Raw genomic sequence first — 19,945 nt, 5'->3', positions numbered from 1 at the left:
TTTTTTGGGTGAACTATCCCTTTAAACTTAAGCTACCTTTAAATTTATTATGAATAGGTGCTAAGTAAGTAAAATAGTACTTCTTAGGTTAAACTTGTTTTATTTGGTTTTATTAGAGGTTGTTACTAAGGCAACACCATGCATGTGCATACTTGAACAAACCCCAACAAATGCTCATTAAACTTAAAAAATAAATAAAAAAATCTAAGATAAAGATAAGACTTTCTTAAAACAAGAAAAATTATCCGTGAATGAGGTAAGAAAAGAAGATATTGTTTTCCCTTTGAATTTTGTTTATTCTTCCCCATTTTTTTTTTACCCTTTTGTTTTAAGCATAAATTCACTCTATTTCAGTACATTTTCAGAAAACAAAATTGAATATGTTAAGTTATTTTACATAAATATATCTTCATTTAAGAATGTTTAAATATTTGTACTGGAAAACAAGATAAAATACTAAGGCCCCGTTCACACGGAGATGCGTTTAGCTGTATATGCATAAATTTTTTATCGTATAGGCGTTTCGTCCACACTGATCCGGCGTTTTGGGAGAGTGAAACCGATATTTTTTTAAACCGGGTCCCAGAGTGGATAAATCTGAAAACGCCACCCTTGTGTTTCGTGTGGACAGCGAATCCGTATATTTTCTGAAACGATGACGTCATCAGCCCACGTCTCGCCCCTAGTCAGACACCGCTACGTCACGTAACAGCAACAAAAACATGAACAAACACTGAATGGTTGTCTTTTTATTAACTAACATTAACACAGATTCATAAATGTATTATTCCATGTTCGTTTGTATACCGCACGCAAGGTTTATGCGCATAGTCTGAAGTCTTCGTCTCCATTTTTAGTGTATCACTGTGGCAGAATTACAGCGCCACATGCTGGTCTGGCATGTATACTACATCGTTTTGTGTCGGTTTCATGGTTTCGTGTGGACGCAGATATTTCTTGAGACGAGGGAAAAAAAAGATCGGATAGGGAAAGCTCTGGCTTCGTGTGGACGTAGCCTTAGTTTACTGCCTACGTTTAGCTTTTTACTTCTGGCAATTGTATGCATGCTTCAGAATTCATAAAAAATTGTGAAGATTATCATGATGAACAAAACATGTAAGAATCACAAACTTCTGTTGCTCACAGATCTTATTTTCTACAGTAATCCAAAAGCCGATGGAAAAACCCTATTGTGTTTTTGTCAAATAAACCAGGGTGACGCTGACTGCAAAAACACGTCATCACTTCAGCGCTCTGTTGCATTTGGTGCATCTTGTGGCAAAGAAATGAACCTCTTCGGCATTAAATATGTTAAACTGATGTCCACAGCCTGTGTGTGCAGGGTTTTCTGTGTGTCTGATGAGTAAACGCACAGAAATCCAGATGCTCCTACAGGCGGGACAATCAGGAACAGAATGACTCCACTGCACAAAGGGAGGAAACACTGATATGCTCGTTCACACACACACACACACACACAGACGGATGGAGGAGTCGGGCCGTTCTCTCAGTTAACACAAACCTCCCTCATAATCGTCATCTTCCTTGGCCAGTGGTGGGCCGGCGCTGCCCCCTTGAGGAGCAACAGGAGATTTCTTCTTCTTCCCGCCGCCTCCACCGGGCACCTTCAGAGAGATCGCCAGCTTGGCATACTGCACAAACACAGACGAGAAAACAGCTATTGATAATGCCACTGCATGATTACTGGAGTTTTGAAAATATAGTGAATGCCTAGTACATATGTTATGTTTCCACCAAGGTTATCATTCATGAAAACAAAAACAAACAAAAAATCTTACTTAAAATAAGCAATGTATAAAATAAAATATATTAAAAAACAACTTAAACATTTTATTTCAGCTAGTTGTAAAGACATTTTTGTACTAAATTACTAATTGTTTTTACATTTTAGTACATTTTTGTACTAAAGTACTAAATTAACCCAAAAAATAAAAGCTAAAACTAAAAAGATAAAAAAAGATAAAAACTACACAACAAAATTGCTAAAATTACAATGAAAAATTACAATTAATTCAAAGTATTACAAAAAGTAACTACAAAAAGTAAACAAAGTATAAATATATTTTAGTGATAATAAAATAACAAGAAAGCTAAATATTTTTGTAAAGATGTTCATTTTGTTTGTCTATTTCAATGATAAGTGGTCTTGAAAAATGTATATACTAACGTGTACACTATTATTCAAAGGTTTGAGGTCAGCAAGAATTTTCGAAATGTTAGAAATGAATTTAAAGAAATATTTAAAGACATTTTTAAGAATACTAAATTAATACTTTTAATCAGCAATGATGCTTTAAATTCACAATGGAAAGAGAGACATTTCTAGTGTTACTTAAAATTTCAAATAAATGCTGTTCTTTTGAACCGTCTATTCAGCATTGCCATCACAGGAATAAATTACATTTAATACAATATATTAAAATAAAAATACTGTTTTTTTAAATTGTAACTGTTACAAAACCAGCATCATATGACCCCTTTAATATATATATATATATATATATATATATATGAATTATACATTAATTATTGTTATTATTAATTTATATTTTTTATTTTACTTTAATATCATTTAAGTAGCAAATATTTAATATCATTTAATAAATTTTTTAATATAATTTAATATAATATTTTTTTATCTGATACTGAGCTAAATGACTGCTTTAGTGAGCGTAATGATGTTTGGTTTGATTTGTCACAGTATTGCGTGCGAGGACTGACACTCACGTCGTTGTCCATGTACTTCAGTAAAGGTGAGTTGCAGACGCGTGACACCTGGTCCTCGTCCTGCTCGTCATACCCCGCCAGTAGCGTCTCCATGGAAACACAGTCCTCGCTCCCACTGAACCCTGGGAGACTGAACAGCCCAGTATTTGACACTGATCAGAATGATCACACTGGCGATCTGAAGCATGATGGTGTTATACTCGTTCGTACCTGTAACTTTCTCTGACACACTTGTCTGCAGCCACAAAGTCTCCTCTGTGGAGATGAACCAGCACTTGAGCAATGGTTTTCTGCAATATCAAATATCTGTTCAAACTAATGCAACATTTATTTCAAAAACTACATGGGAAAATCTTTTAAAAATCCAGTTGAATATCAGTATTTGCACCTTAAAGCAGGTGGGGTAGTTCTCAATTTCCTTGTACATGTTCTTCTCTTTCTGAAGGGACACAGCGGCCTCGTCCAGCCTGAGCACAAGAAACACAACAGCAACAGCTCAAACTGCTTTCACTGGTTCAGCTAGCACTGAGCATACAGAAGCATATTACTATAATCATATTACTATAATCATTACTATGATAGAATTTATTCATATTTTGAATGAGGTTATTTTTTATATATTTTCAGTTTTTTTATTTGAATTTATGTTCAAGTTTTAGTAATACATTTTATGGCTTTTTCCCCCATTTTTATTACAATTTTGTTTTTATTTCAGATTTATTTTGTCTACTTCAACGTAAATCAAACAAAACATTTGAAATGATGTGGCAACAAACTGAAATAAACTAAGCAAATAATAATTCGTTTTTATTTCAATTTCAATACTAAAAGAAGTTTTAGTAATTCTGTTAGGTCTTATTTTGTCTGTTTACTTGAAATTCATTTTTATTTCAATTTAGTAATTTAGTACTTCAACTAAAGTACTTGCCTTGGCAACTAAATAAAACTAATTATTTTTTATATTTTATTTATTTTATGTTAAGGTTTATTTTATTTCAATTAACTTTTTTTTTCTTTTTGTAAAAAAGACTTGTAATATAGTGCTGAATTCATATAGCTTTAATTCATTTTATTATGAAGATTTATATTGTGAAGCAGTGTTATTTTTGTACTATATTACTACAGCATATTAAAGTATTTATTAATATTTTTAAATTTGTTTTTATGTCTATATTTTCCATTTTCATTGTTAGTTTTAGTAATTCTATTGTGCACTCTCAGAAAAAAAAAAGGTACAACAGCTGTCACTGGGGCAGTACCTTTTCAAAAGTTACACTTTTGTACCTTTTAGGTACTAATATGTACACTTTAGGTGCTAATATGTACACTTTAGGTGCTAATAATATGTACACTTTAGGTGCTAATATGTACACTTTAGGTACTAATATGTACACTTTAGGTGCTAATATGTACCTTTTAGGTGCTAATATGTACACTTTAGATGCTAATATGTACACTTTAGGTTCTACTATGTACACTTTAGGTGCTAATATGTACACTTTAGGTGATAATATGTACACTTTAGGTACTAATATGTACACTTTAGGTGCTAATATGTACACTTTAGGTGATAATATGTACACTTTAGGTACTAATATGTACACTTTAGGGGCTAATATGTACACTTTAGGTACTAATATGTACACTTTAGGTGCTAATATGTACACGGACTCTTTTGGTACAAAGATGTGCCTTTTGAAAAGGTACCGCCCCAGTGACAGCTTTTGTACCTTTTTTTCTGAGAGTGTGTTTTGTCATTTTTATTAGTTTTAAAATATGTTTTTAAATTTGAAGTCAATTTTAAGTTTTTTTTTATTTAATCTGATTTCTGTTATCATTTATTTAATTTCAAAGAATAAATGTTTTTTTGATATTTGTAGTTTTAGTTAACAACACTGTTGTGAAGTCATCAGGAGAGCTAGTGAAGTAATAAAGGTGAGTAATATATTATAATATATGCAACTATGCGACTTATTGAACACTCAAGATCATGCATCACATTGATTTGACCACAGTAAAGGTGTTATTATACATGACATGGACTGTTAATGCTTAAAGGGCACCTATTATGTTTTTTTTTTTTTCATTGTACTTTTCCTTTAGTGTGTAATATAGCTGTTTGTGCATGTAAACAATATGCAAAGTTACAAGCACAACATCAGAATCAAAGAGAGTTGATCTCTCCGACAGAAAATCTTGCCTGAAATGCCTTATTGGTTGTCCTGCCATTATTTCTGCGATTTAGCTATGATTCCATGTTGCATATTTGCATAATGCCCGCCTACTGCTGCTTTGACCCGCCCACAAGGACTGTTGGAAAGCCAATTATGGTAAAGGGAGTTACATTTCCGACACACACAACCTAATTGGCTGACCAGTCAACAACAGACGGGGTCGGCTGACCAATCAGAGAAGACTTGGCTTTTTGGAAGGCGGGGCTTTAAAGAGACAGGAGCATTTCAGGCAGAGGGTGAAAAGAGCTGCTGCAGCAATATACAGTAAGAGAAAAATAATGTGTTTTTTGAACATTAAATCATGTTAAATCATCATTTAATAAATCATCACAATGTGGGCAGTTTAATGCTTGAAGACGCACCTGCGCAGTCTCACCAGAAGTCTGGAGGATTTTCCCAGAAGCTCTGCGGCCTGTCTGAGACGATCTTCATTCTGAACACAACAACAACAAAAAACAGTTCACATGGGTTATGTATGGACAAATGGATGATTTTTGATCATTTCATGTTTGCATTTCCTCACCTCAAACACAGATGCGGCCTTCTGATACAAGTCCACGGCTTTCTCCAGATCAATCGGCTCGATGAGTCTGAAGAAGTGGATGGCACTAGTTAACACCGGTAATGGTAACGCAACCTCTGCATGCATATTACAGTTAGTTTACGCATAAGAAACTACACAAACAACCTCTCGAAAAGAGTTTGGATCTGTTTACTCACTTCCCAGCTCTGTCCAAGGCTATTCCAGCGGTGCCAGACGTCCCGTTCTCCACGTACATGATGCTGGCCTTCTCGATCAGCTGAATAGCCTCAGGCATTTTCTTCATGTCCTGCAGGTGTAGAAGAGTCACTCACACACACACGTCTCAAACCTACAGGCCATCCATAACAATCACTGCATCACCAACTCACCTTCAGCATCATGCCAGCCTGTTCATACGCTCTGAGAAGAAGAAAAGCATGTTTTATCGTGGGTTACATTGTACAGATGTAGAAGTAAAAAAACTATAGTTCAATTAACTACAGTAATATGTTTTAACTATTAAAGGAAATTGGTAAACTATAGATTCGTTTAGTAAATGTATAAATTAGAGTTAATGAGTAGCCTAATAGTTATTTGAAACATGAATGGTCACTTACTTTGCTGCATGGAAGAGTCTGAGAATTTTAGTTAAGTAAATATGAGTATCGAATGTTTGGGGTCGGCAGGATTTTTTAATGTTTGAAAAAGAAGTCTCTTCTGCTCACCAAGGCTGCATTTATTTGATCAAAAATACAGTAAAACAGTAATATTGTGGAATATTATTACAATTTAAAATAACTGTTTCTACTGTAATATATCGTGAAATGTAATTTATTGCTGTGATCAAAGCTGAATTTTCAGCATCATTACTCCAGTCTTCAGTGTCACATGATCCTATAGAAATCATTCTAATATGATGATTTGCTGCTCAAGAAACATTTCTGATTATTATCAATGTTGAAAACAGTTGTGCTGCTTCATATTTTTGTGCAAAAGGTGATTTTTTTTCTTCTTCTCAGGATTATTCGATGAACATAAAGTTCAAAAGAACAGCATTTATTTGAAAAATAAATCTATAATTGTCTTTACTGCTACTTTTGATCAATTTAATGGACCCTTGCTGAATAAAAGTAATAATTTCTTTCCAATAATCAATCAATCAATCTTACTGACCCCAAACTTTTGACAGTATTGTGCATATATATGGCACATTCTCCCTATAAATTTTAGCCAATATTTACAAGAGTTGACATTAAGGTGAATAAATCATACAGTGCCGCATCATTTCATCAGCATAAAAATAAAATCAGATACCGTAAATCTCTGTGGTGTATGGCTCTTCTGCACATTAATTCGTTTTGTTTGTTAAATTAACTTTTTCTTCTTCTGTCTAGTACCCAGAGTCTGATGTGCAGGAGAAGGATACGCTTTGTTTTCTGTGTGGTACTCGGCTTCCTTCAGGTACGCATCCTTCGCTTGTTCAAACTGTTTGGCGTTTTTGAAAGCCACAGCTGATATAACACCAACAGACATTATGTTATGGTCCTGTTTCACTACATAATGACCTTCATCAATAACATCAGTGCAAGACGTAAGGTTTACATCACCTGCTTTTGCCATCTCTGAAGCAGCTTCATCATAATCAGGTTTCCACTTGGTCATGCTGGTCTTCAAGCTGCATAAAGTAAAACAAATATTGTATGGTGTTCACTAGTATCCCAACCCTTACGAAAAAGAAGTGTGCTTAAATGTATTGAGTGTGCACTCATAGTGTACTTCAAATCTTAAAAGTATATTTTAAAAAATGGTATACTTGCAGGAAATTTAAATGATAATAAAATAAAAGGCCACTTAAAAGAGAGAAACTTTCATATTGCTTAACATGTGCACTTTTAAAAATGCACTTTGACTGATTGATTAGTTTGACAGTAATTTCACATTTAAAGTTTTATTTTAAAGTACATTTTTAAATTATTTAAATAATCTCTTGTCATGCTTTAAAGATGTACACTTATTTTGCAAAAATCATGTAAAGGACTTGATAATAATTTGAACTGTAGTGTGTTATTAGATATTATGTTTAAAGTAAATAGATTTTAAGCCTACTAAACTGCAACTTCATCATTATAGATGTGGAATTAAAATGTATATTTAAATACACAACATACAATTTTCAATAGAAATGGCATCAAAATATTATTTAGTTTACCATAAATGCTTCTCAGTAGATTCTGCAGTACACTTTCAAAATATTTTAAAGACTATAGAATTAATTATTAAATTACATATACAGATGTACTTAAGTCCTACTTAAATGGGTCAAAACAGCACTCTTAAGTTGCATTTAATATCAATTTAAGCTATAATGCATTTTCATTTAATTGTAAATAACATACAGCTAAGTGTATATGGGAACATTACTTTCAGTTGACACTAAAGTACTCTTTTTAAAAGTATGCTAAAGTGTGCTTCTCTTTCACAATGTAACATATATGTGACTCTGGAGCACAAAAGCAGTCTTAAATCGCTGGGGTATATTTGTAGCAATAGCCAACTATACATTGTATGTGTCAAAATTATTGATTTTTCTTTTATGCCAAAAATCATTAGGATATTAAGTAAAGATCATGTTCCATGAAGATATTTTGTAAACTTCCTACCGTAAATATATCAAAATTTAATTTTTGATTAGTACTATGCATTGCTAAGAACTTCATTTGGACAACTTTAAAGATGATTTTCTCAATATTTAGATTTTTTTGCACCCTCAGATTCCAGATTTTCAAATAGTTGTATCTCGACCAAATATTGTCCTATCCTAACAAACCATACATCAATGGAAAGCGTATTTATTCAGCTTTCAGATGAGGTATAAATCTCAATTTCGAAAAATTGACACTTGTTTTGTGGTCCAGGGTCACATATTACAAAATATATCATAATAATGCACAATTGCACACAATATAAGAACTGGGTGTTTGAAAACAACATGCAAAGCCACACGCGTGTAATTGAACTTTAGACACAAAATCTTCTGTTTACTGAGATGTGTAGCCTGTGACAACTTGCCCCGGTCTCTACTGCCTGATGGGCACACATGAACATGCACTGGATTTCAGGAATGGCCCACATCATCAGTAGAAGCCTCATAATAATGACCACATCAGGACCACTGCAGCTGTCGCCAAGGTAACCTCTATCACTGCACGCGCGATTACGCAATCACTCTCGCTGTGTAACATTATAATGAACGCGCATCAGGATCCTTCGGCATCTCGCTTAATCATTTGGACATGACTGCACCGATACACGAGATAAAAACAACATGCATCCGGTTATGCAGCAGAATTAGTGACCGTGTGACTGACAGCGACAACAGGCCGATCGTAAATCGGTGTCTGTGTGCGAATGCATGAGCTCTGTTCTGTAGGAGAATATTTTTCATATCTCACCATTTCTCGGCTTTGGCGATGTGCTCGTGCGCCTCGTTGATCTTCTGCGCGGCCATGGCTCTCGGTTTCGCGGATGAAGAGGACACAGACCGACCCGAGGATGAGGATGAGGATGAGGATGGACTGTTACGTAGATTATCCTGATTTGCTTCAACAGCTCATCCACGTCACGGTGTTTTTCTACGGGAGCCCGAGTGGGATGCTGCAATGCACCATTCAACATCTGCGATTCACACTTGCCTCGTTTTTATTATACTCATATATTTATTTGAGTATAAGTAGAATATATTTATTATTATTATTATTATTATTATTAATGTATTTCTTTACGGAGTTAAAATTTTTAATTTTTATTCAGTTTTAATTATTATAGAATATAGATAACATTTTCAGTGTGTTTCGATATATTTACCTTGTATTATATTATATTATATTATATTATAATGTGTGTGTGAAGTAGACCATGTGTATTTATTTACGAATATAATTTTTGTTATTTTTGTGGTTATATAGAATATGGATAGCATATTTTAAATGTGTTTATAGATATTTTCATTATTAATTTATTTATATATTATTTATATATATTCTAAGTAGAACTTATTTGTTTGTTTGTTTGTTTTATTTTATTTTTTTATTTATTTATTGACGGATTGAATGTATTTGCGATTTTAGAATATAGGTAATATTTTAAATGTGTTTATAAATATTTTCCTTATTTTTATTATTCAAATGTTTATGTATAAGGGAAACTTATTTATTTACTTATTAACGGATAGAATGTATAGAGAGAAAGAGTGTGTGTGTGTGTGTGTGTGTGTGTGTGTGTGGGCTATAGGCTATCTTTTCCTATCTTTCATGTGCAGTATTTAAATTGTATTAATAAAGACAATTTTTTTACTGTCAAAAAAAATGGAGAAAGGTTTTAACTGGTGCCATAATGGAAACATTTTTTACACTATCGTGTAAAATATTTAGTTTAGACAAAAAAAATTTAAATATTAGGTAGGCTTATTGAATTAAGATTTTTTTGTATGCTTTTTAGTAAAAAGTAAAAACAAACAGAAAAAAAACTATTGAAAAGGTGACAAATGTCTGCTATTTATTTTCGAGATCTGGCATATAATATTTGTAATGGATAATCTTCCAAGTGTGTTTATTCTAAAAGGAATTTTGCGCCGCTCTTCCTTTGGAATGCGTCGGAACCGGAAGTGGGGTGACGTCACGGTCGCTCTCGTATTCCCAGCGCAGGACAACAACTGACTGACTGAGGAGATTGAAAACTTTGACAAACTCTTCAGAAAAGCCGCTTTAAAGTTTAGTAAAGTTTCCCTCCGTGATGCGCGGGCGTGTTTGAAGCGGACTGGCCGTGTGGCAGATGTGGACTGGCTGTTAGTGGTGGATGGAGTCGGGGTTCGGTGTCCAGCGGAGGGCCGGCGGTGGCTCGCCCGCTGTGGGAGCGTCGCAGCGCCGCAGGAAGATGCCGCCGAGAGCCGCTGATTATAAACTGCAGGTGATCATCATCGGCTCCCGTGGAGTGGGAAAGACCAGCCTGATGGAGAGATTCACGGATGACACCTTCTGCGAGGCGTGCAAGTCCACTGTGGGTAAGACAAACTGACAGAAAGAGAAAGTTGAAGCTGTCAGTCTGGAGGATCAACAACAACAACGACTGTCAGTTTGTTTGTTTACTAGTATCTGTTTTCTTTCTGCTTAGTTATTATAACAACACATTCCACATCATTGTGTTTATCTGCTCAAGTAAGTTCAATTGTATCCAAAGTATGAATAGTAAACTATAGATAGATAATGAGTACAGCATATACAGTTAACAGTGATAAGACAACTATAGATGGTTAAGTATGGATAATTAATAATCTCAATAATGTAATTAAACAACCGCAGCTAGTTAGTATGGAATAGCTATGTAACTAAAATATATATATAAACTGTATCAGTGATTATCAGTGTTTACTTAGTAAACCATAGATGGTTATTAAAGATTAGATAACTAACGTTACATACTAGTTTAGTATAGATGAAAAATTATACTCAGTTTGGAAAGAGTAGATAGTCGACTGAGATTCATTTGTAGACTATTGATGGTTAGCAGTTGGCTATTAGATGGATATTAGTGTTTTAGAAAAGTTTTATATTCCACAGGTAGTTAACAATGGATATTTAGTAAACCATAGATGGCTATTAAAGATAAATAACTGTACATACTAGTTTAGTGTAGATTAATAATTATTTCAAGTTTGGTAGGCATAGATAGTTAACTGTGATTCATTTGTAAACTTTAGATGGTTTGTAATTCTTGGCACTTAGATGGATAGTTATTGTCAATTAAAAAAGCATTAGACAATGGTTATTTAGTAAAAGTAAAGTGTTTAGTAAAACATAGATGGTTATTATATATATATATACACACACACACACACACACACACACACACACACACGTGGTCAGAATTGTTGGTACCCATATGATCAAAGAAGGCTGTGAAAATAAATCTGCATTGTTAATCCTTTTGATCTTTTATTTTACAAAATCACAAAAATCTAACCTTTCATTGGAGAATAAGAATAATGGGGGGAAAACATAGATGGTTATTATATATATATATACACACACACACACACACACACACACACACACACACGTGGTCAGAATTGTTGGTACCCATATGATCAAAGAAGGCTGTGAAAATAAATCTGCATTGTTAATCCTTTTGATCTTTTATTTTACAAAATCACAAAAATCTAACCTTTCATTGGAGAATAAGAATTTAAAATGGGGGGAAATGTATCATATATATATGATTCTCCAATGAAAGGTTAGATTTTTGTGATTTTTTTTAATAAAAGCTCAAAAGGATTAATGCAGATTTATTTTCATAGCCTTCTTTGATCATATTTACCAAGGGTACCAACAATTCTGACCATGTGTGTATACATATGTATATGTGGGTGTAACGTTTTTAAATGTCAAAATATATTTAAATACATTTTGAATTGTAATAATATTTCACAATATTGTGTGTATATATAGTAGATAATTATAAATAATATGAATATATTCATTTTTGTATTTGTGTTTTCATATACATAATTAGAAAACTGTGCTTAGTGAACTTGTGTTTTTGTTAAGGATATTTTAATTTAGATTTTAAAAAATCAAAGTCAAAAAATGTATTTACCTTCTAACATAAACAGTTGCAGTAATATAATGACCACTGTAACAGGAGAACACAACAACACCTCAGAGGTCAGAGGTGTCAGTCTGGAGTGCGTTTCCCAAAAGCATCATTAGCTAACTATGGTCACAAGTTCCAGTGAACTCTTTTGGTAACGATTCAACTTGCGAGTGCGTCCATAGTTGCTTTTGGGAAACGCACCCCTGGTCTTTGAGTTTTGGTCCTGACAGTGTCAATAGAAACGTTTCAGCAAGATGTTAGAAAACCACAATCTGAAAACCACATCTGGGCCTGTGACCACATAAATCAAGAGAACATTTTCCTAATAATAATCACACCGTTGTATTTTCATCACACAGATGGATGCAAACAATTCAAAAGATTTAAAAGAGTTTGATGTTAAAGGGGTCATATGATGCGATTTCAAGTTTTCCAATTTTAAAACCCTTTGATACAAAATCAGTGATTTTTATGCAATGCATAAATGGTGGATTGATGTCTGGACCAGCGCACATGTGAAAACTGATACGGCAAGGTTTTCACTCACTCATGACAGGCCTTCACATCAGATTAGCTGCATAACCCAATATCCCAGAATAGCCAGACGCACGTTCACACAGCTGCTGCTACAACATGCCCGATCTCGAGTTTCTGCTCTGTCACACTTGTGAAAGTCATACAAGTTGTTGTCATATGCATGGGAATATTTAGACACAAAATATACTCTATTCATATGTGTTTCATCAAATATGAATAATTTCAATGATGTGTTGGATAGCTATGAATTTTAGAGGCACCGTAAAGCTTGAAGATGCAGTATGGCTGATCTTACATATTTTTTCTTCTCGTTTGTGTCTTTGTGTTGAAGGTGTGGATTTTAAAATCAAAACGGTGGAGCTGAGAGGAAAGAAGATCAGGTTACAGATCTGGTGAGTGGAGAGGAAGTGCTGTGTCCTTATCATTGACTCAGCCCACCATGTCACTTCCTGTGTCTCAGAAGCACATGAGATGAAGTCGCTCTGCACCAAGTCATAAATTCCAGTCCAGAGTCTCACAGTCAAACATCTTTCATGTGTTGCTGCTGAGATTTAATCAGCTGTTTGCTTACAGTTAACCAACTTTTAACTACCGCTGTGGCACTGAGTAAACTCATCAGAAAGAATGATCAAAGCATTACAGTACACTCGTCACTGATATTGTGACATTTAATTTGTGATTGCATGCTCGCAGCATCCCAGAATTCAACAGTGATTGTGAATATATGCATTTTAATTGTGAAATCACTAATATCATAACACTAACTGATGTGTATGTCTATGTACATCCTTTTTCACCTGCTCCTGTCAATCATGCCGACTGCCTTTTGTTTATTCCATTCTATTCATTTATAATCTTTCCTATTTGATTATTTTCTACCATTCTGTTGTGGTCTGGGTTTATGGCATACTATTCTATTTCTTATATTCTACTCTATTCTGATCTGTTTCTTAGTAATGTTTTTTTCTGACATGAGATGAAAAAATAAAAAATGTAATATAAAAAATGCGAGATATAAACTCAGAATTTTGAGAGTTTTTTTCTTCTGAATTCTGAGTTTGCATCTCGCAATTCTGTTTTTTTTCTGTTTCTGCCATGGAATAACAAAAAAATATATATAAAAGGTGAATAAATACATTTGGACCTTAATTCTCAGAATTGCAAATTTCTTTCTCTTTTTTTCTCAGAATTGCAAGAAAAAATTTCAGAACTGTGAGATAAAAAGTCGCAATTACCTTTTTGATATTTGTGGCGGAAACAAGCTCCCATTGTTGCTTTTATTCTATTCTGATTCATTTGATTTGTCTCTATTATATTCTATTAGATTCTACTCGTTTCTGTTTTGTTTTATTTAATTTGGGCCTGATGTGTTCTATTCTGTTTGGTGCTATTTCTATGGAGTTCTATTCAGATACACTTTAATTTATTCTGTTCTGTTGCGATATTTTTGATTGTGTTTTAAAATGAATACTGCAAATGACATGTGGGAGACTCCTAATAATTTAAAAATAGAAACGTATCTACATTTTACTTCATCGTTTAGGCTGTTTAGTATAAGTTTAATTTGTTGAATTTACTATTCATACCATTCACTAATAATGTGGTGTTCATAGAAAATACAGATGCTACTCTTTCTCACTGCGATTATCTTAAGTCCTCTTCATTTTTACAGACAAGTGATATCACAAAATTGATTAATAACCAATGGATTAGAATAGTCTATTAAATTATTAAGCTAATCATGGACAGCCCTATTTCTTTTCTCTTTAGTTTGGTAGAGTCTGTAAACTAATGTTTCTAACTTTATTGTTCCAGTGGTGTCTGGTTCAGTCATTTTCCAACCAATCATAAACTAATACTAACCTCCCATCACCTCTCCACCCACTTTATCATTATTATTATTTCCTTTGACCCTGAAACTCGCCGGCTTCTCTCACACCACACTTCTGCAGATGTCTGCTTTTGAACGTCTTGTCTGTAACACATGTCCGCTCACATCCAGCTACCCAGCATCCATGGCTGTCCTTCACTGTCCGTCTTAACTGCTCATTGACATGTGACGCCTCACCGGTCCTCTTTGTGACATCATATCCTGTTTTGGAAAAATGCAGCCAGACTAGGGTGAATAAGGTACAGTAAAAATGAGGAAATGAATGTCTATCATGTGCCGTGATGTTCAAAATGAACCTTTTTTCTTTGAATCAAGATGGTTGATGAAAGAATGTTTCATGAAATTATTAGTAAAGCAAATGATCTGATCAAGTCGATAACGCATCTTCCTGTTTTTATTGTGAATGATTCATTGGTGCATGTTATGTTTGTCTTTGTAATCTTTTATTAAATTGATAAAAAAATTGACTTTCTGTTTCAGCTGAAGTCGCAAACCCCTCTTACTTTTTCCATCCCTCCCTTCCAGCCGTCTGTGATTGTAGAGACACTTTTCACTGATAAATCCATTGTCTTTCTCTTATAGTCAAAGATATGATTTATTCCCCACTCTGAATGTCATGCAAGTCTAATAATGTTGACTAATTGCAGGGACACAGCAGGTCAGGAGAGGTTTAATAGCATCACTTCAGCGTATTACCGCAGCGCGAAAGGCATCGTGCTAGTGTACGACATCACCAAGCAGGAAACCTTTGAAGACCTGCCTAAATGGATGAAGATGATAGACAAGGTGCTCAAACATCTAAAACACTGATTACTTGTCTATTATCTATCTACTTTATATCTAATATCTATATATCCACACTAAGAGAATGTTTTTTACTAATGTGTTGTGTTGCTTCTGTGCAGTACGCATCAGAGGATGCTGAGCTCCTATTGGTTGGTAACAAACTGGACTGTGAGTCTGATCGCGCCATCTCACGACAACAAGCTGAGAGGGTGAGAGCAGTGTTATTTTAGTATTGTTTATATACCATTATAATATTTATTATTTGTTTATAGTTATATTAATAAATTATAAATAAACATAATATATAATAAATACTTTTTAAAATTGTAAATTTTGGTAATTTTGCCATTTTTTTATATATTTTTTATTTCCGTTTAACTTTATTTTTCATTTATTTATTTTAGTAATTTTAGCACTTTATTTTGATTACTGAAAATGACTTTTAATAGTTTCAGTTTTAATTAGCAATAATAATGTTGCTAGCTAATGACTTTTTTCTATAAATAAGGTTCTATATAGGTTTCTATATAAAAGGTTCTTCCTTTTTAAAAATATTTCTTAATTTAATATAACTTAAAGGATTAGTTCACCCAAAAATGAAAATTAGCCCACAAATTACTCGCCCTCAAGTCATCCTAGGTGTATATGACTTTCTTCTTTCAGACGAATCCAGTCTGAGTTATATAAAAAATTGTCTTTGATCTTTCAAGCTGTTTAATGCCACTCAGCGGGTGTTGCATGCATTGTGTTTTGTTTTGATCTCTCCCGTGCGTCACTTCTGAGAAGCGCATGCGCAACGCTGAACTCATACGTCATCCGCCCGGAGCTGCTTCCGTGTAGGACTGTTGGCGCAAGCTACATTAAAGTGATTATTACTTTTTGAATATGGATATTTGTCTTACAAAAACGCATCGATTCGCTACAGGAGGCCTTTGTTCACCCCCCGGAGCCGTGTGAGACACTTTTTTTATGGATGGGCACTTTTTATTTAACTTCTTTTGGACCGATGCATGCAACACCCGCTGAGTGGCATTAAACAGCTTGAAAGATCAAAGACAATTTTTTATATAACTCAGACTGGATTCGTCTGAAAGAAGAAAGTCATATACACCTAGGATGAGGGTGAGTAATTTGTGGGCTAATTTTCATTTTTGGGTGAACTAACCCTTTAATGTGAAGATGCCGAGTTATAAAAAGTAATAAAAACTTTCTGTCATGTACAGTTTTTTCACGACAACAAGCTGGGAGGGTGAGATCAGTGTTATTTTAGTATTATTTAAATAGTATTTATTAATATGTTAAATTATTAATCCAGTTTTTATTTAAATTTTAATTTAAATTTGAGTAGTTTTGTCATTTTGGTACTTCAGATAATTTATTTCAGTTAATTGCAAAGGCAACATTTCCAATATTTTGAAATTATATACTGTATATAATGCACTTATCAAAATAACTAAAGCAATCAAATATCAGATGTTTTTATTTTAATGGTTTTAATGACAAAAAGAGGTATTCAAAATGTATAATTTAACTTACAATCTGTAAAGGAGTGGAAAAATATGTTCAAATACATTGAGTGTCAGAGAATTTTACATGAGCAAAACAGGCACTATTTTTGGATCCAGCTCCTCAGAATTTGTTCAGCAAATGTTTTGTTCAGCAATATGATGTATTAATATGAGTGATGTTATTATGCCTTTTTATTATTTGCTATTATTAGAACTTTATTATAGCCTGAATTAACTTCAAATTCAGCTGTATAAAGCTGTCTCAGGTTTACCTTGACATTTAGTTCAGTGGAGGACAATACTGTGTTACGAGTCTTTCAGTCCGTCCAAAGCCCTGGACACAGGGCCATTATTCTGCCTGAGACCTCCACAAAGAGATTCCTTGAATGCTCTGAATAATGCCTCCTCCAACCTTCCCAAACCCACTGAGACTAAAGCTAACAGGACTAGTGAAAGCACACTTTACAGGAATGGTTCACCCAGACATTATTTACTTGATCCGAGTATCATAAAAGCAGTCCATACATCTTCTGAAGCTCTGCAATAGTTTGGTGTGTTACCATTAAGGAGAATAAAGAACCTAAGTCAGCTGATTGCATTAGAACTGTACTAAATATTGAATTATTTGAATATTTAACCCATTCAGAAGCACTATAGCACTGAAATAAATGTCTTCATGTCTGGCAGTTTGCTTCACGGATATCAGGGATGCGTTTCTGTGAGGCCAGTGCCAAGGATAACTTCAATGTGGATGAGATATTCCTTAAACTAGTTGATGACATTTTGAGTAAGGTAAGTGGAGCTGTTTTGTTACAGTTTCAACAAATTCTTTGTTCATCAAAATGTTCATTTTGAAACATTTGATTAAAAATAGTGAGTTTCTCAGTGTCTGAGAATGTGGCATTATCATGAGTGTTTCTGGCTCAAATTATATCATCATGAGATAAAAGGAGTTTTCAGGATTTCAGTAGACATGCAGAGACAAACTTTGACAAAAGTCTGACCCAATTTCTAGTGTATAATGGCCAGTAATTGGCCACTTAGACAGGAAGGACCCATCTGATCAACATGTAAAGTGACCAACTACAGCTTGTTTTGTTTATGACATTTTGGAGACCAAAGCAGGTGAGATTGTTTACATAAGTGCATTAAACAAAAACCTCTTTTGAAGATTTAACAACATAAACTTTGCCAGTGCAGTAATTATTTATCATTTCTTTCTTAGAAGTTTCAGTTTATTATGATTCCCATTAGGCCTGCATTATTTTATTTTTTGGGGGGGGTGGGGTGGGGGGGGGGATATTATTTTGATTTTAAATTGATTTCATGATTTTTGTGATTTTATTTAAGTTAATTTTGTGGTTATATAACAGTATGACTATGAAATAATAAGAATAATAATGATATTAATAAGAATAAATAGTCATTTCTAAATAATATTAAACTAAATATAATATTTTACTGTGAAAAAGTCAGGTATTGTTGTGTTTTTGTGGGGGGGGTGGGGGGGGGGGGGGAATATTATTTTGATTTTAAATTGATTTCATGATTTTAAAATGTGATTTTAAGTTAATTTTGTGGTTATATAACAGTATGACTATGAAATAATAAGAATAATAATGATATTAATAAGAATAAATAGTCATTTCTAAATAATATTAAACTAAATATAATATTTTACTGTGAAAAAGTCAGGTATTTAAGAAAAATGCTACAGTAATAACAATTTCATTTTACAGTAAAACAAAATGTATATAGTATAGTTGTATATTTTTTTATATAAAAATCTGCTTTATTCATATCTACTATATTCTATTTCATTCACATCATATTTCTTGATAGTTTATTGTATTTATTATATTCAATTTTTTTATTATGTGTGTATTTCCTTAATTCAATATTGGTTCAGTTTGTTATGGGATGAGGAACGAAGTAGAAAAAAACATTTGACTACATCACATTACAACTGTAATATTGCAGTATATTTCTTCATTTTCAAATGTTGAGCTTTAATTTTGACAGAAAACCATAGGGAGCCTAAAGCTTCTCTTTTGTTGACAACATCTAGTTTATAAGCAAGTTTGGGAAGATGGCTGGTGCTTGTTGCGTTTCCAAATGCAATCCTAACTTACAGCATGCATTTCAGATTTATTTTGATTAATCGTGCAGCCCTAATTCTCCTAAATCTCTTTTGAGCAAGAATTGACCATTTTTGTGTTCAATGCACATCAGTCATTTTTTTAAAGAGTCTGTAAATGTTGTCTTTCCCCAGATGCCTCTTGAAGTCCCCAGTAAGGAGCTGTCCAACAGTGTCCTGTCCCTTCAGCCCGAACCCGAAATCCCACCAGAGCTGCCTCCACCTCGCATGCGCTGCTGTTGAGACTCGGTTCTATAACCCAACTCATGCTGTTACAGATTCCCGCCACCAGGGGTGACCAGCCCATACCGATGATGAGATGATGGCCTGTCATTAACAGAGAAGATGAAAGATATATATATAATCGTCAATATAATCATCCCTCACAAACCATAGACTGTGCAATTTAACATACTCCGTATTTTGGTACCTCTAGATGCCAATAAAGAACATCCGTGTCATCACTCCCACGCATAGATGCATTTATTTTTGACGGCCCATACATGCACTACCTCATTTCTGGGAAGCACAGGATTGCGTTTGTCCGACATGTACACGCATCACATGCATGAAATGAGTACAAACGTATGTCATAACCCATCAATTCCTATAGTTTACATCATCATATAATCTCGGTAGAAGCAAGAATCTTCCATTTCTATCGGACGACGGATAATCTACCCTTGTCTTTCTCTTCTCTTCACTTTTCACGGCTGATTTCTTACGGAAAACGTTCCCGGTCTCAAATTAGGAAGCTTCTTTCCAAATTGTTTTGGCATTAAAAGTAAAGTGGATGTACATTTCATGCCAAGCGTGATTCATTTCTGTCGGCTGTGTTTATGAGGTGGTTCGTTCGGCGTATTATTAATGGCCAGCGTGGTTGGGTTGTCTTTACGCCTTACGTTCTATCAGTGTTACTGTTTTTGAGGTGGA

At 33.9% G+C, this 19,945-nt stretch overlaps 2 protein-coding genes across 2 annotated transcripts; one reads left to right on the top strand and one right to left on the bottom strand.

Annotated features, from left to right (window-relative positions):
• Positions 1 to 1,113: 1,113 nt before the first annotated feature.
• On the bottom strand, positions 1,114 to 9,117 carry napgb (N-ethylmaleimide-sensitive factor attachment protein, gamma b). The gene is made up of 12 exons (XM_016566486.1): positions 8,958 to 9,117; positions 7,113 to 7,180; positions 6,932 to 7,016; positions 6,123 to 6,140; positions 5,895 to 5,925; positions 5,703 to 5,812; positions 5,506 to 5,572; positions 5,345 to 5,415; positions 3,137 to 3,215; positions 2,959 to 3,038; positions 2,749 to 2,878; positions 1,114 to 1,652 (listed from the first exon to the last, which is right to left on the bottom strand). Exons 1-12 carry the CDS (start codon positions 9,011 to 9,013, stop codon positions 1,512 to 1,514), a joined length of 936 nt encoding a protein of 311 aa, XP_016421972.1. The 5' UTR covers positions 9,014 to 9,117; the 3' UTR covers positions 1,114 to 1,511.
• Positions 9,118 to 10,140: 1,023 nt separating this feature from the next.
• LOC107750912 (ras-related protein Rab-12) lies at positions 10,141 to 19,476 on the top strand. Its single transcript, XM_016566483.1, has 6 exons — positions 10,141 to 10,564; positions 13,022 to 13,082; positions 15,229 to 15,367; positions 15,487 to 15,576; positions 17,563 to 17,667; positions 19,148 to 19,476. The coding sequence occupies exons 1-6, from the start codon at positions 10,360 to 10,362 to the stop codon at positions 19,253 to 19,255; spliced, it is 708 nt and encodes a 235-aa protein (XP_016421969.1). The 5' UTR covers positions 10,141 to 10,359; the 3' UTR covers positions 19,256 to 19,476.
• Positions 19,477 to 19,945: the final 469 nt, after the last annotated feature.

This window comes from Sinocyclocheilus rhinocerous, unplaced genomic scaffold (genome assembly GCF_001515625.1).
Source record: "Sinocyclocheilus rhinocerous isolate Xijiao unplaced genomic scaffold, SAMN03320098_v1.1 scaffold1534, whole genome shotgun sequence".
NCBI lineage: Eukaryota > Metazoa > Chordata > Actinopteri > Cypriniformes > Cyprinidae > Sinocyclocheilus > Sinocyclocheilus rhinocerous.
Note: the sequence above shows the minus strand (reverse complement) of the source record. Positions and strands in the feature narration are given on the sequence as shown.

Coding starts and splice junctions, on each gene's coding strand:
- napgb (XM_016566486.1), bottom strand. CDS start 9,013: ATGGCCGCGCAGAAGATCAACGAGGCGCACGAGCACATCGCCAAAGCC. Junction 7,017..7,112: donor TTCAGAGATGGCAAAAGCAG/GTGATGTAAACC, acceptor GTGTTATATCAG/CTGTGGCTTTCAAAAACGCC. Junction 3,216..5,344: donor CTTCTGGTGAGACTGCGCAG/GTGCGTCTTCAA, acceptor TCTTGTGCTCAG/GCTGGACGAGGCCGCTGTGT.
- LOC107750912 (XM_016566483.1), top strand. CDS start 10,360: ATGGAGTCGGGGTTCGGTGTCCAGCGGAGGGCCGGCGGTGGCTCGCCC. Junction 15,368..15,486: donor GGATGAAGATGATAGACAAG/GTGCTCAAACAT, acceptor GCTTCTGTGCAG/TACGCATCAGAGGATGCTGA. Junction 15,577..17,562: donor CACGACAACAAGCTGAGAGG/GTGAGAGCAGTG, acceptor CATGTCTGGCAG/TTTGCTTCACGGATATCAGG.